At 48.3% G+C, this 16675-nt stretch overlaps 1 protein-coding gene across 1 annotated transcript in view; it reads left to right on the top strand.

The window, feature by feature from the left end:
* The window catches only part of LOC140398336 (1-phosphatidylinositol 4,5-bisphosphate phosphodiesterase delta-3-like), a 567936-nt gene that overhangs the window by 540553 nt on the left and 10708 nt on the right, over window positions 1-16675 (top strand). The window contains exons 11-13 of the mRNA XM_072486917.1: window positions 9789-9905; window positions 11242-11420; window positions 13982-14117. Of these exons, the coding sequence (XP_072343018.1) occupies window positions 9789-9905; window positions 11242-11420; window positions 13982-14117 (432 nt within the window). The remainder of the gene's footprint in view (window positions 1-9788; window positions 9906-11241; window positions 11421-13981; window positions 14118-16675) is intronic.

Genomic DNA, 16675 nt, shown 5'->3' with positions numbered 1-16675 from the left:
CGCCGACATTTCTCGACCCGAAGGTGACCCTCATGGATCTGTTTGAGCACCATGGTTTGCAAGCTTTGGGGAATGACTATTCTCTCCAGTTTAAGAAGGATCCCCTCCACAACCGTTAACTCTTCCTTAACGTTGAAGAACTGGGGGCATTGCACCTTTTGCCAGCCATGTGCGAGGTGCTGCATCACGCGCTGCAGTAGAGGATCTTTGGCCGTATCTTCGCGTATTTGGACAACTCGTTCATCAGTCGCTGGGAGGTTGCTGGCACACAACTGTACCTGTGCCTCAATGTGGTGAATGAAGTCGCCCGGTTCACACGGCATGGTGATGGATCGAGATAGGGCATCCGCGATTACCAGTTCCTTACCCGGTGTGTAGACGAGTTTGAAGTCATAGCGGCGGAGACGAAGAAGTATTCGCTGAAGCCGAGGTGTCCTTTCATTTAAATCCTTCTGGATTATGTGGACTAAGGGCCTGTGGTCTGTTTCCACCATGAACTTTGGCAGACCATATATTTAGTCATGAAACTTGACTATTCCTGTCAGGAGACCCAAGCACTCTTTTCGATCTGGGCATTCCGTTGTTCGGTCGGAGTCATGGCCCTGGATTCATATGCCACTGGAGCCCAAGATGAGGAGTCGTCTAGCACTGCACCAATGCCGTCCTGGCTTGTGTCTTTGGATATTTTGGTATCCTTGGTCGAGTCAAAGAACGCCAGTACTGGGGCTGTGGTGAGCTTCGCCTTCAGCTCAAGCCACTCCGCTTGATGCGCGGGAAGCCACTGGAACACTGTGGACTTTTTTACGAGATGCCGGAGGGCTGTAGTGTGGGATGCCATGTTTGGAATGAATTTTCCGAGAAAATTTACCATCCCAAGGAAACGGAGGACCGCCTTTTTGTCCTCTGGGGTCTTCATGTCATTGATTGCCAGTACCTTGTCAGCATCGGGTTGCACACCTTGCTGTGAAATGTGGTCACCTAGAACCTTGATCGCGGACCGACCAAATGAGCATTTGGCCCTGTTTAGCTGGAGGCCATTCTTGTGGACCCTCTGAAAAACCTGTCTGAGGCGAGCTATGTGATCCTCGGGCGTCGCGGACCAGATGATCACGTCATCCACATCGACTCGCACCCCCTCGATGCCCTCCATCATTTGCTCCATTATTCGACGAAAGACTTCGGAAGCTGAAATGAAACCGAAAAGTTGTAACAATACCTGCCGAACGGAGTGTTAAACGTGCACAGCTTCCTACTGGACTCGTCCAGCTGTATCTGCCAGAAACCACGTGAAGCGTCCAGCTTGGTGAAGAATTTGGCATGAGCCATCTCACAGGTTAATTCTTCCCGCTTCGGGATCGGGTAGTGCTCTCGCATTATGTTGCGATTCAGGTCTTTGGGATCGATGCAAATTCGTAGTTCACCAGAGGGTTTCTTGACGCAAACCATGGAGCTGACCCGGTCTGTTGGTTCCGTGACCTTTGAAATGATGCCCTGGTCTTGGAGCTCTCGTAGCTGCGTTTTTAGACGATCCTTGAGAGGAGCCGGCACCCGGCGTGGTGCATGGATGACTGGGGTGGCATTCGGCTTAAGTAGTGACTTGTAGCGATAGGGGAGCATGCCCATCCCATCAAACACATTGTGATATTGCGTGAGAATGTCATCTATCTCAGCCTGTAGATTCACATTGGGCGAGGCAGTCGCAGGTGCAGAGGACATGGCATGGACTCGCTGGACCAGATTTAGGAGTTTGCATGCGCGAGCACCGAGCAATGTTGCCTTGTCAGGCTGGACAATCTTGAATCTTAACGTCGCCTTGATTGCCTTGTGAGAGACACTTAGCTGACACGATCCATTAGCAGCTATGGCATTGGCAGGCTGGTGGAAAAATTCTAGATTGGTCTCGGATGCTGTCGAGGTGTGAGATTATGAGATTCGCAGATGCGCAGTGTCCAATTTGAACCGGATGCGACACTGGTTGGCCGTGATGACAGCACACCATTCGTCATCAGGATCCACACTTAGGATTGAAGGGCGTTTTGTCAGGAAGAAAAGAATGACTGGGGTAATGAAAATGAAATGAAAATGAAAATCGCTTATTGTCATAAGTAGGCTTCAAATGAAATTACTGTGAAAAGCCCCTAGTCGCCACATTCCGGCGCCTGTTCGGGGAGGCTGGTACGGGAATTGAACCGTGCTGCTGGCCTGCCTTGGTCTGCTTTCAAAGCCAGCGATTTAGCCCTGTGCTAAACCAGCCCCTAGTAGGGCGAGTCAAGGACAGTAGCGGGAAGTTGTGCTTGGAGTCCGAGGAGATAGGAGGGGTGCTAAATGAATATTTTTCGTCAGTATTCACACAGGAAAAAGACAATGTTGTCGAGGAGAATACTGAGATTCAGGCTACTAGACTAGAAGGGCTTGAGGTTCATAAGGAGGAGGTGTTAGCAATTCTTGAAAGTGTGAAAATAGAAAAGTCCCCTGGGCCGGATGGGATTTATCCTAGGATTCTCTGGGAAGCTAGGGAGGAGATTGCTGAGCCTTTGGCTTTGATCTTTAAGTCATCTTTGTCTACAGGAATAGTGCCAGAAGACTGGAGGATAGCAAATGTTGTCGTGCCTCACAAACCTTTATTGTGTTCTTTGAGAAGGTGACCAAACAGGTGGATGAGGGTAAAGCAGCTGATGTGGTGTATATGGATTTCAGTAAAGCGTTTGATAAGGTTCCCCAAGGTAGGCTACTGCAGAAAATGCGGAGGCATGGGATTCAGGATGATTTAGCAGTTTGGATCAGACATTGGCTAGCTGGAAGAAGACAAATGGTGGTGGTTGATGGGAAATGTTCAGACTGGAGTCCAGTTACTAGCGGTGTACCACAAGGTTTTGTTTTGGGGCCACTGCTGTTTGTCATTTTTATAAATGTCCTGGAGGAGGGCATAGAAGGATGGGTGAGTAAATTTGCAGATGACACTAAAGTCGGTGGAGTTGTGGACAGTGCGGAAGGATGTTACAAGTTACAGAGGGACATAGATAAGCTGCAGCGCTGGGCTGAGAGGTGGCAAATGGAGTTTAATGCAGAAAAGTGTGAGGTGATTCATTTGGGAGGAATAACAGGAAGACCGAGTACTGGGCTAATGGTAAGATTCTTGGCAGTGTGGATGAGCAGAGAGATCTCGGTGTCATGTACATAGATCCCTGAAAGTTGCCACCCAGGTTGAGAGGGTTGTTAAGACGGCGTACGGTGTGTTAGCTTTTATTGGTAGAGGGATTGAGTTTCGGAGCCATGAGGTCATGTTGCAGCTGTACAAAACTCTGGTGCGACCGCATTTGGAGTATTGCGTACAATTCTGGTCGCCACATTATAGGAAGGATGTGGAAGCATTGGAAAGGGTGCAGAGGAGATTTACCAGAATGTTGCCTGGTATGGAGGGAAGATCTTATGAGGAAAAGCTGAGGGACTTGAGGCTGTTTTCGTTAGAGAGAAGAAGGTTAAGAGGTGACTTAATTGAGGCATACAAGATGATCAGAGGATTGGATAGGGTGGACAGTTAAAGACTTTTTCCTCGGATGGTGATATCTAGCACGAGGGGACATAGCTTTAAATTGAGGGGAGATAGATATAGGACAGATGTCAGAGGTAGGTTCTTTACTCAGAGAGTAGTAAGGGCGTGGAATTCCCTGCCTGCAACAGTAGTGGACTCGCCAACACTAAGGGCATTCAAATGGGCATTGGATAAACATATGGATGATAAGGGAATAGTGTAGATGGGCTTTAGAGTGGTTTCACAGGTCGGCACAACATCGAGGGCCGAAGGGCCTGTACTGCGCTGTAATGTTCTATGTTCTATGTCTTGCAGGAGCAGAGGAGACCAGCTCGCGTGTGGTGATGATGCCCACCCGCTATGTAGACTCGAGGCAGTCAGCATCGGGGTCCGTTGGGCTTTCGGGATCGGAATCCTGCATGCCTTGTTGTACGCAGCGGATACGTCTGCGCTGCAGCTGGGATCGCTGGCTGATCAGTGGAGCGGACCTGCATAAGGCCGCATAAGGCCCAGGCTTTCCACATTGTAGATATCGCCTTCCTTTGGCTGAACATTGCCGCTTTACATGGGCGGAGCCACAATTTTGACACATCATGCGCTGCCGTCAGCGCGTTCCGTGCGCCTTCGCACATGTGCAGTGCGGTTGGCCGATGTTCGCTCATGCGCAGTAGGGTTTTCGGCCTCATCGTCGTCCCAATCGTGGTGCGCATGCGTAGGTACCCGGGTAAAGCATGCAAAATGGCCATTCTCCGCGATGCTCAGGCCTTGCATTCTTGTGACGGCCTGCACCCTTTCTGCCTCGTGGGAGGCCAGTGTCGCATTTTCTGCCGCCTTGATGCGGGAGTATCGATTGCTGGCAAGTTCATGGACAACACACGTTTCGATGGCAATGGAGAGGGTCATCCGTTTGATTTTGAGGAGCTGCTCCCGCAGGTAGTTGGAATGGACCCCGAAAACGATCTGATCCCGGATCATGGAATCAGCAGTCGAGTCATAATTACATGACTGCGCTAGGATGCGGAGATGGGTCAAAAAGGACTGAAAAGGTTCATCCTTACCCTGAAGCCTCTGTTGGAAGATGTACCGTTCAAAGCTCTCATTCACTTCGACTTCTCAGTGGCTGTCGAATTTCAGCAGAACTGTCTTGAACTTCGTCTTGTCTTCGCCATCGGCAAACGTGAGCGAGTTAAAGATGTGGATGGCGTGATCCCCCGCAGTCGACAGGAACAGCGCGATCTTCCTGGCATCTGATGCTGCCTCAAGGTCGGAGGCCTCATTATACAGGAGGACCTTCTGTTTGAAGACCTTCCAGTTGCCGCCGAGGTTACCGGAGATCCGGAGTTGCGGAGGAGGCTGGATCTTTTCCATGCCGCTGGATGGTTGCTTGCTGGTCGTTGCAGATTCACTCGAGGTAGGTTCGTTTGCATTAATAATTTCCTGGTACCATGATGTGTTGGTTTAACACTGACTGCAACTGGATGCAGTAAGACGGGAAACGGGCTTACGACACAGGAGATGGTCCAACACTGTTTTATTGAAACTGCTGATTGCTGCACATAATCTGCTGTGGGTTGACACTCTATTAATCTAAACTAATAACCTCTGTCTGCCTTGACCAGACTGGCTCTCTGTCACATGGAGACGGTGCTCACTGCACTGTGCACCCTGACTATCTCTGTAGCTGTATCCAGTGAGAAGAGACAGGGGGCGGGATTCTCCACTCCCCCGCCGGTTGGGAGAATCGCCTGGGTCGCCGAATTTTCCCGCGACGCTGGTCCGCGCCCTCCCGCGATTCTCCCAAGCGGCGAGGACGGCCCCGCCGAGTTCCCCGCGGCGCAGGCTGGAGAATCGCCCGAGACACCCAAAATGGCAATTCTCCGGCACCCCTGCTATTCTCAGGCCCGGATGGGCCGAGCGGCCAGGCCAAAACGGCGGGTTCCCCCCGGCGCCGTCCACACCTGGTCGCTGCCGGCGGAAACGCTGGGGGGGTGGCGATCGGTGCCCACCGATCGGCGGGCCGTCCTCTCTGAAGGAGGACCTCCTTTCTTCCACAGCCCCGCAAGATCCGTCTGACATCTTCTTGCGGGGCGGACTCTTGAGAGGATGGCAACCACGCATGCGCAGGTTGGCGCCGGCCAACCCGCGCATGCGCGGGTGACGCCAGTTATGCGGCGCCAGCCGCGTCATGTATGCGGCGCCGCCTTTACGTGGCGACAAGGCCTGGCACGTGTAAATGACGCGGCCCCGCTCCTAGCCCATTATCGGGCCCTGAATCGGTCGGGATAGGGGCCGTTTCGCGCCGTCGTGAACCTCGACGGCGTTCACGACGGCGTGGGCACTTAGGCGCGGGAGTGGAGAATCCCGCCCAGAGTCTTGATGCCTCGTGTGTTTTATAGTGGTGGTGTCCCCTGCAGTGTCCTGTCTGGTGATTGATTGTTCTGTGTCCTGTGTGTTTATTGGTTATTCTGTGCGTTAGTCACTGCCTGTCTGTATCTCATTATATATATGAATGGATATTATGACATGTTAATGTAAGATTTCTTATCAGGTTGTAGTTTAAGCCCACTAACCGTCAAAAATATCATCTTCTGCTTGTGAAGAAAAAGCGGAGCTGTTTGGTTTAACAGCTTCAGATTTCGGCTCCCTGATCATTGGCATTTTCACTCAATTTTTTGCTGCTACCGCCAATGCTTCCTGTGATAAAGCCAGGGGAGTCCAACGAGCTTCTTAAAAGTCCTTTATTTCAGCAACAGCATCATACATGCACAGGGCCCGGTTCCCTTTCACCTGGTCCTCATTCCTTTATAGCTGGCTCTACAGCTGCCTGTCTTTTATGCTAGTGCTGGGTTAACTCAGTCCAATTGAACACGGGGAACAATCATCCCCAGGTGGATGAGTCCTGTGCAGGTTATTACACCCCCCCCCGCCCCCCCAAGCCCGAAACCCCTCACAAGGACGGCCATTTAGGGTGAGTGGATAGGAGAGGACCAAATGGGTGCAAACCCCACAGTGATCAGACAACAAACCTAAAAAAAATTAGTTTGTATAAGGCTCCACCGAACGGGGAAGCAGGACGGGCAGGCGTGTACTCCACCAGGCATTACGTCCAGCCCAACACCCTCACCAGTCACACAGGGGGCGAAGCTGCCAACAGCCGAACCCGGGGACGGCGCGCGCCACAGCATCGGACCCATCAACCCAAGGCCCAATCGGCGTGGCATGCCTTCCAGCCACAGAGGGAACGGGGGGGGGTGTGGGGCATCAGACAACGTCCACCTCAACGTCCCGCAACTCCCAAACTCCCCTTAATTTTTAATATTGGGCACTCTAAATTCGACCCCAAAATAAACAAAACACCTACCAAAATGCCCAGGGAGGCGTTGCCCTGACATTCTTACAGTACACAGGCAAATAAATACAGCGCAAATAAAAAAAACCAGCAGGGTTCCGTGCAAGCTTCCACAGGACCAGAAGTCACATATGGAATGTCCAGTCAACTCCACACCAGAGTCTTCAGGCACAAAACCTGCAGTCGTACAATGACTGTCAGGTCGCAGGCAAAACATCACTGTTGCAAATTCCACAGTCCAAGCTGCCGCAGAACAGTCTTCCAAACACAACGCTGCACTCACGACCAGAATGATGTTCCAAAACGGTGGCGGCAACTCGAGAACGGACTCCCTGGTGGACCACTCTGCCAGCATCAGGAAACAACAGCAGACAGAGATGGACGAAACGCTACGCGACCCACACCGGAATGATACCGCATCTGGTACTGCCGGACACAGCAGACTCCAGATCACTCCCAGCGGACACACTTCACAAGCCGGCAGCAAAAAAGAACTCGACCCGGCTCTCGCCTTCCATGACATTAGAGGCTCTTAAAAAAAACCACAGAAACAAACTCGGTACCGTAGTCCACTCTTTTTCAAAAAAAATTCCCGGGAGGTAGCTCAGCCGAACAAGCAGCACGCCGACAGCTCCAATTCATCATCGTTGCCAATGTGATAAAGCCAGGGGAGTCCAACGAGCTTCTTAAAAGTCCTTTATTTCAGCAACAGCATCAAACATGCACAGGGCCTGGTTCCCTTTCACCGGGTCCTCATTCCTTTATAGCTGCCTGTCTTTTATGCTAGTGCTGGGTTAACTCAGTCCAATTGAACACGGGGAACAATCATTCCCAGGTGGACGAGTCCTGTGCAGGTTATTACACTTCCTTATTCTCATTTGTCTTTGAAGGCTTCTCCCTTCCCCCCTCGAATCCCGAACTGCTGAGGACCAATGATCGAACTGGTTTACCTCATCGCCAATGTGGTGGCTCGAGACAATAGGTTGGAGACTTCCAGTAACAACAAAGGGGCTTTACTAAAAATAGACAAAGACAGACAAAGAGTAATGCTGGATAGGCTCTCCAGCTCCGGGGTTCACACTGCCCGGGTCTCTCCTCCCAGAGCCCTGCGCTTTCTCTCTATTGGCCAGGGTTCACAACTCTAGCATGATTTGTCCAGAGCCAGTCACGTGGATAGCGAGGCTCACCCCTTAAAGGGGCTGCACTACCGCACTGGTTTAGTAATGTAATAACAACATTCGATTGAACTTTAACCCCTAACGAAAGAGTATCACTTGTGAACTTGTTGCAGAACGCAAAGATGATTTATCAATACATTAAGAGTGAGAGGCTAGATAAGGGAAGAGTGGGGCCAATAAAAGACCAAAAACATAGGGCTGGATTCTCCACTGTCGGGATTCGCCGTTTCGCCCAGGTATTTCCCGAAGGCGTGGAGCTTTCCACAATGGAAAATCCCATTGACCGGCTGCTGAGACGAAGTATCCTGGGGCGCGCCCTACCTGTGTGTGGAGGTGGAAGATGTGGGTAAGGTTCTGAATGAATGTTTTGCATTTGTCTTCACAAAAGAGGGAATGATGCCGACATTATAGAGTCATAGAGCACAGAAAGTGGCCCTTCAGCCTATTGTGTCTGCACGGCCTTCAAGCAACTAGCAATTCTAATCCCATTTTCCAGCAGTTGGTGCATGACCATGTAGTTACGGAGGAGGAGTGTAACATCATGGATGTCATAAACATAAGAAGAGATTAATTAAGGGCAGCACAGTGGCGCAGCGGTAGCACTGCAGCCTCACGGCACCGAGGTCCCAGGTTCGATCCCAGCTCTGGGTCACTGTCTGTGTGGAGTTTGCACATTCTCCCCGTGTTTGCGTGGGTTTCGCCCCCACAACCCAAAGATGTGCAAGGTAGGTGGTTTGAACATGAATCTAAATTGCCCCTTAATTGGAAAAATGAATTGGGTACTCTAAATTTATTTAGAAAAAAAGAAGAGAAGAATTCCTAAGGGGATTACAATCTTTGAAAGTTGATAGATCCCCAGGGCTGGATAAAATGTACCCCAAACTGCTAAAAGAAGCCCGGGAGGAAATAGTGGATGGTCTGAATGTGATTTCCCAACCTCACTGGATACAGAATACAAGAGGATTGGAAGACTGCTAACATTGTACCTTGAAGCGAGGGATAGGTCGAATCATCACAGGCCAGTCAGTCTGACCTCTTATTATCTCAGGTTAATGGAATCAATTCGAAAGGCACGGACGAATCAAGGGCAGGCAGCATGGATTTGTGAAGGGAAGGTCGTGTCTGACTAATTTGATTTAATTTTTTGAGGAAGTAGCAAGGAGGATTGATGAGGGTAGTGCAGTTGATGTGGACCACATGGATTTTAGCAAGGTTTAAAAAAAAAAAAAATTTAGATTATCCAATTCATTTTTTTCCCAATTAAGGGGCAATTTTAGCTTGGTCAATACAACTACCCTGCACATCGTTGGATTGTGGAGACAAAACCCACGCAAACACGGGGAGAATGTGCGAACTCCACACGGACAGTGACCCAGAGCCAGGATTGAACCTGGGACCTCGGCGCCGTGAGGCAGCAATGCTAACCACCGCACCACCGTGCCTTAGCAAGGTTTTTGAGAAGGTCCCACCTGGTGAACTGGTTTAAAAAATGACCCATGAAATGTAGGGGAGTGCAACAAACTGGATATGAAATTATATCAATGGCAGGGAACAAAGGGTAATTGTTGATGTGTGTTCTATCCACAATGTACTGAGGAGAGAGGCGGTGACGACAGTAGAATGTGGTAAATATACTGAGCATTACTGCGGATTTCCCAAGCCCTCATATTGAGAATTGCTTTTTTTTTCGGTTGCCCTCTAAGGCTTGTTCAATTTCTTTATTTTTCAGGGACCTCCTTTGTTCGTTATAACACGATGCAGCTGTCCAGGATCTATCCCACAGGCTCTCGGATCGACTCGTCCAACTACAATCCTCAAGAGATGTGGAATGCCGGCTGTCAACTGGGTCAGACTCTCTCACACTGTTTAATTATTGTGCACACGAATACGCCAAAGCATTATACACTGTAACATCGGATTAAATCCAGACTTTACTCAAATTAAAACAAAAATTTTGGGGGTTGGCTTTGCTAACTAGTGCATTTAACTGTTCGAGAATAAATGCATAACAATATATACTGAACTACACCAGCAAACCAGAACTGTCCAATTGAGATTAATTTCAACATCTACTACAGTATTTCAAAAAGAAGGAATTTTATAAAGCACCATTCATGATCACAGGACATCCCAAAGTGCTTTACAACCAATGAAGTATTTTTGAAATGTAGTAACACTTGCGCCGTAGGAAATTCAGCACAGCAAACCCCATAAATAGCAATGTGACAATGACCAGATCATTTGTTTCTGTGATGTTGATCAGGGTGTAAATGTTGGTCATGACACCAGAGAATAACTCCTGCAAAATCATACCGTGGGATCTTTTACATCCACCTGAGAGGGTAGATGGGGGTCAATGTTTAATGTCTCACCCAAAAGACGTCACATCAAACATGCAGCATTCGCTCAATACTGCACTAATTTGAATTGGATTGACTGAATGGAATTTCAAGGTGTTTGAAGGGCAGCATAGTGGCACAGTGCTTAGCACTGCTGCCTCACAGCTCCAGGGACCCGGTTTCAATTCCGACCTCGGGCGACTGTCTGTGTGGAGTTTGCACTTTCTCCTCGTGTCTTCGGGTGCTCCAGTTTCCTCCCATAGTCCAAAGATGCGCAGGTTAGGTGGATTGACCATCCTAAATTTCCTCTTAGAGTCCAAACGTTTAGGTGGGGTTATTGGGTTTATGGGGATAGGGTGGAAACATGGGCTTAAGTAGGGTGCTCTTTCCAAGGGCCGATGCAGACTCGATAGGCCAAATGGCCTCCTTCTGCATTGCAAATTCTATGAATTTAAGGGGTTCAGTAACTAGGGACAGATACCCCTATTCAGTAAGATCATGATGTGGAGATGCCGGCGTTGGACTGGGGTGAGCACAGTACGAAGTGTTACAACTGAGGAAGGAGCAGCGCTCCGAAAGCTAGTGACATCGAAACAAACCTGTTGGACTTTAACCTGGTGTTGTAAGATCATGACCAATCTGACTCCTTACTTCATCACATGCTTTGTCTCCACATCGCTTCATTGTCCTTGTCTAACAACAACCCATTGATCTCGCACTAACAATTATTAATTGAGCCAGCATCGATTGCTCTGTGTGTGAGAGTTCCACACTTCTACCACCTTTTAGGTGAAGAAGTTTTCATATTTCTGTTAATTTGATAGAATTTTTATTTTCACCCAGTGGCCCTGAATTTCCAGAGACCCGGAATGGAGATGGATTTAAACAAAGGGAAATTTCGACAGAATGGCCGTTCTGGATATATCCTGAAGCCCAGTTTCATGAGGAACAGGTCAATTCGAGTTGACCCTGCCAGAGCACAACCAAGAACTGGTCTCAACACAACACAACTGATTATTGACGTAAACATATTTCTGTTATTTTCACCAAAATTCTCCATCACCTGGGAGTGTCCTCACCTCGTGTCTAGCTCGTTAGTAAAATGATTGATAGAGATTGATTTCTATGGTTAGCTGACAGCTCCATTATTGCTGGATAATCTGACTGATAGAATGGTGAAATGTGAACAAGGTTGTTTCGTGCCTAGCACTTCCCAAGTGCCTGCGTCTGAAAATGATTCAGTAAGTGCAGTGAGTTCGTTGCCAGGATGTAGCACTTCCTGCCCCAGGACTTACAACAGTAGGAAGTGATAATGGAATCGCCACTGTAACATTACCATGATCATCTCACTTCAACATGACAACACTGGGACAGTAAACAGACAGTATAATAGAGAAAGGTATCTGATAAATAGTCCCTCCTCTCTAAACTGCTCTGTGACTAGCATCTGGAATAGCTCAGGATTGTCATATCACTCTCAATCAAAGAGATATTGACAAATTAAGTGAATGGGCAGAACAAATGGATTTCAATGTGGGTAAATGCGAGGTCATCCACTTTGGACTGAAAAGGGATCAAACAAGAGATTAGTGAAAAGCTAGAAAAGGTGGAGGTGCAAAGAGAATTGAGGGGCCAGGTACACAGAGCATTACAATGTCCTGAACAAGTACAGAAAATAATCAAAGATGCTAATGGGATATTGGCCTTCATATTGAGTTGACTAGAATGCAAGGGGTTGAAGTCATGCTTAGATTCTTTGCTAAGCTCTGCAGTCCTGCTACATTCAGCCGTGAATGGTGGTGGACAATTAAACCACTCACTGGACGAGGAGGCTCCATAAATATCCCCAACCTCCGTGATGGAGGAGACCAGCACATTAGTGCAAAAGACAAGGCTGAAGCATTCACAACAATCCTCAGCCCGAAGTTCCGAGTAAATGATCCATCTTGGTCTCCTCCAGAGGTCCTCACCATTACAGATGTCAGTCTTCAGCCAATACGATTCACTCCAAGTGATATCAAGATGGCACTGCAGAGGTTACGGACCCTGACAATCTTCCGGCAATATTATGGAAGACTTGTGCTCCAGACGTTCCGGCACCCCTAGCCAAGGTGTTCCGACACAGCTACAACACTGGTATCTACCCGGCAATGTGGAAAATTGCCCAGGTGTGTCCTGTACACAAGAAGCAGGACAAATTCAAACCAGCCAATTACCACCCTATCAGTCTCCTCTCCAACATCAGCAGAGTGATGGAAGCAGTAATCAACAGTGCTATCAAGCAGCATTTACTCAGCAATATCCTGCTCACGGATGCTCAGTTTGGGTTCTGCCAATGTCACTCAGCTCCTGATCTTATTACAGCTTTGGTTCAAACATGGACAAAATAACTGAATGCCAGAGGTGAGGTGAGGGTGACTGCCCTTGACATCAAGGCTGCATTTGACCGAGTATGGCATCAAGGAACCCTAGGTAAACTGGAGTCAATTGGAATCAAGGGGGAAACTCTCCGTTGGTTGGAGTCATACCTGGCACAAAGGAAGACGGTTGTGGTGGTTGGAGGTCAATCATCTCAGCTCATTACAGCAGGAGTTTCTAGGATAGTGTCCTAGGCCCAAACCACTTCAGCTGCTTCATCAATGACCTCCCTTCCATCATAATGTCAGAATTGAGAATGTTCACATATAACTGCACAGTGTTCAGTACCATTCGCAACTCCTCAGATAATGAAGCAGTCCAAATGCAGCAAGAACTGGACAATATTCAGGCTTGGGCTGGCAAGTGGCAAGTTACATTTGCGCCACACAAGTGCCAGGCAATGACCATCTCCTGCAAGAGAGGATCTAACCATTGCCTCTTGACGTTCAATGGCATTACCATCGATGAATCCCCCACAATCAACATCCTGGGGGATACCATTGACCAGAAGGCAGATCAGCCATAATCTCACTGAATGTTGGAAATGCTGTAGGGTTTGATAGCTGCCTCCTGTTCCTGTCTTCTCATTCTTTCTTTGCTTAATTATTCACTCTCTATCGCTGCAATCTTCCTTTTTTGACATGCCCCCTGAAGAAGTCTCTGCTGTTCCTTAGCCCGATTAAAATTCCTGTGTGTTTTCCATTCATTGGAAAGCTCCCCCTCTCCAGCTTTAGGATCTCTTCCCTCCATCACTGGATGAAGCATCCCCTTGCTTCTCCTAATAAATCCTGATGTGGCGATTCCGGCGTTGGACTGGGGTGAGCACAGTAAGAAGTCTTACAACACCAGGTTAAAGTCCAACAGGTTTGTTTCGATGTCACTAGCTTTCGGAGCCCTGCTCCTTCACCTGAGGAAGGAGCAGTGCTCCGAAAGCTAGTGACATCGAAACAAACCTGTTGGACTTTAACCTGGTGTACTAATAAATCCTGGAATCACTTTTCTCAGAATTTCTCACTGTCTCCATTGAACCCCAGATCACTCTTTGTTTCTCTCTCTCTCTCAATCTCTCTCTCAATCTCTCTCTCTTTGCCCCCTCGCTCTGTCAGGTTTCTATCTCTGCTGACCTACTCCATGTTATTCACAGACTGATGTCTCTTTTTTTCAGATTATTACAGCCCAGCAGCTCCCTAAAGTGAATAAAGGTAAAAAGAATTCCATTGTGGATCCTCTGGTGCGTGTGGAGATTCACGGTGTTCCTGATGATAACGCCACACAAAAGACCACGCATATTGAAAATAATGGTAAGATACTGATATGTCCACAACACCTGTCTGATGACAGTTATCCTGTCAATGGCGTGTCCGAGGATCTCTATAGTGTGGCAGTTAATAACTTCCAAAGGTGGCGCAGTTAATCTGTTGCCAGAAGCTAACTTGAAATATGCAAATCAGGCACCTAGCTGTGAAATCCACAGAATCCCTTGTAATTTGGAAGTAGAAATAACAAAGAACAAAGAACAAAGAAATGTACAGCACAGGAACAGGCCCTTCGCCCCTCCAAGCCCGTGCCGACCATGCTGCCCGACTAAACTACAATCTTCTACACTTCCTGGGTCCGTATCCTTCTATTCCCATCCTATTCATATATTTGTCAAGATGCCCCTTAAATGTCACTATCGTCCCTGCTTCCACCACCTCCTCCGGTAGCGAGTTCCAGGTACCCACTACCCTCTGCGTAAAAAACTTGCCTCGTACATCTACTCTAAACCTTGCCCCTCTCACCTTAAACCTATGCCCCCTAGTAATTGACCCCTCTACCCTGGGGAAAAGCCTCTGACTATCCACTCTGTCTATGCCCCTCATAATTTTGTATACCTCTATCAGGTCGCCCCTCAACCTCCTTCGTTCCAGTGAGAACAAACCGAGTTTATTCAACCGCTCCTCATAGCTTATGCCCTCCATACCAGGCAACATTCTGGTAAATCTCTTCTGCACCCTCTCTAAAGCCTCCACATCCTTCTGGTAGTGTGGCGACCAGAATTGAACACTATACTCCAAGTGTGGCCTAACTAAGGTTCTATACAGCTGCAACATGACTTGCCAATTCTTATACTCAATGCCCCGGCCAATGAAGGCCAGCATGCCGTATGCCTTCTTGACTACCTTCTCCACCTGTGTTGCCTCTTTCAATGACCTGTGGACCTGTACTCCTAGATCTCTTTGACTTTCAATACTCTTGAGGGTTCTACTATTCACTGTATATTCCCTACCTGCATTAGACCTTCCAAAATGCATTACCTCACATTTGTCCGGATTAAACTCCATCTGCCATCTCTCCGCCCAAGTCTCCAGACACTCTAAATCCTGCTGTATCCTCAGACAGTCCTCATCGCTATCCGCAATTCCACCAACCTTTGTGTCGTCTGCAAACTTACTAATCAGACCAGTTACATTTTCCTCCAAATCATTTATATATACTACAAAGAGCAAAGGTCCCAGCACTGATCCCTGTGGAACACCACTGGTCACAGCCCTCCAATTAGAAAAGCATCCCTCCATTGCTACCCTCTGCCTTCTATGGCCTAGCCAGTTCTGTATCCACCTTGCCAGTTCACCCCTGATCCCGTGTGACTTCACCTTTTGTACTAGTCTACCATGAGGGACCTTGTCAAAGGCCTTACTGAAGTCCATATAGACAACATCTACTGCCCTACCTGCATCAATCATCTTAGTGACCTCCTCGAAAAACTCTATCAAGTTTGTGAGACACGACCTCCCCTTCACAAAACCGTGCTGCCCCTCACTAATTCGTCCATTTGCTTCCAAATGGGAGTAGATCCTGTCTCTAAGAATTCTCTCCAGTAATTTCCCTACCACTGAAGTAAGGCTCACCGGCCTGTAGTTCCCGGGATTATCCTTGCTACCCTTCTTAAACAGAGGAACAACATTGGCTATTCTCCAGTCCTCCGGGACATCCCCTGAAGACAGCGAGGATCCAAAGATTTCTGTCAAGGCCTCAGCAATTTCCTCTCCAGCCTCCTTCAGTATTCTGGGGTAGATCCCATCAGGCCCTGGGGACTTATCTACCTTAATATTTTTTAAGACACCCAACACCTCGTCTTTTTGGATGACAATGTGACCCAGGCTATCTACACCCCCTTCTCCAGACTCAACATCTACCAATTCCTTCTCTTTGGTGAATACTGATGCAAAGTATTCATTTAGTACCTCGCCCATTTCCTCTGGCTCCACACATAGATTCCCTTGCCTATCCTTCAGTGGGCCAACCCTTTCCCTGGCTACCCTCTTGCTTTTTATGTACGTGTAAAAAGCCTTGGGATTTTCCTTAACCCTATTTGCCAATGACTTTTCATGACCCCTTCTAGCCCTCCTGACTCCTTGCTTAAGTTCCTTCCTACTTTCCTTATATGCCACACAGGCTTCGTCTGTTCCCAGCCTTTTAGCCCTGACAAATGCCTCCTTTTTCTTTTTGACGAGGCCTACAATATCACTCGTCATCCAAGGTTCCCGAAAATTGCCGTATTTATCTTTCTTCCTCACAGGAACATGCCTGTCCTGTATTCCTTTCAACTGACACTTGAAAGCCTCCCACATGTCAGATGTTGATTTGCCCTCAAACATCCGCCCCCAATCTATGTTCTTCAGTTCCCGCCTAATATTGTTATAACCCGCCTAATATTGTTATAAGAGATTCCACTTCTTTGGTAAACCACGGTTCCCTCGCTCGACGCCTTCCACCCTGCCTGACCAGTACGTACTTATCAAGAACACGCAGTAGCTGTTCCTTGAACAAGCTCCACTTATCCAGTGTGCCCAACACTTGCAGCCTACTTCTCCAA

Source organism: Scyliorhinus torazame, chromosome 21, assembly GCF_047496885.1.
Source record: "Scyliorhinus torazame isolate Kashiwa2021f chromosome 21, sScyTor2.1, whole genome shotgun sequence".
NCBI classification, from domain to species: domain Eukaryota; kingdom Metazoa; phylum Chordata; class Chondrichthyes; order Carcharhiniformes; family Scyliorhinidae; genus Scyliorhinus; species Scyliorhinus torazame.
Note: the sequence above shows the minus strand (reverse complement) of the source record. Positions and strands in the feature narration are given on the sequence as shown.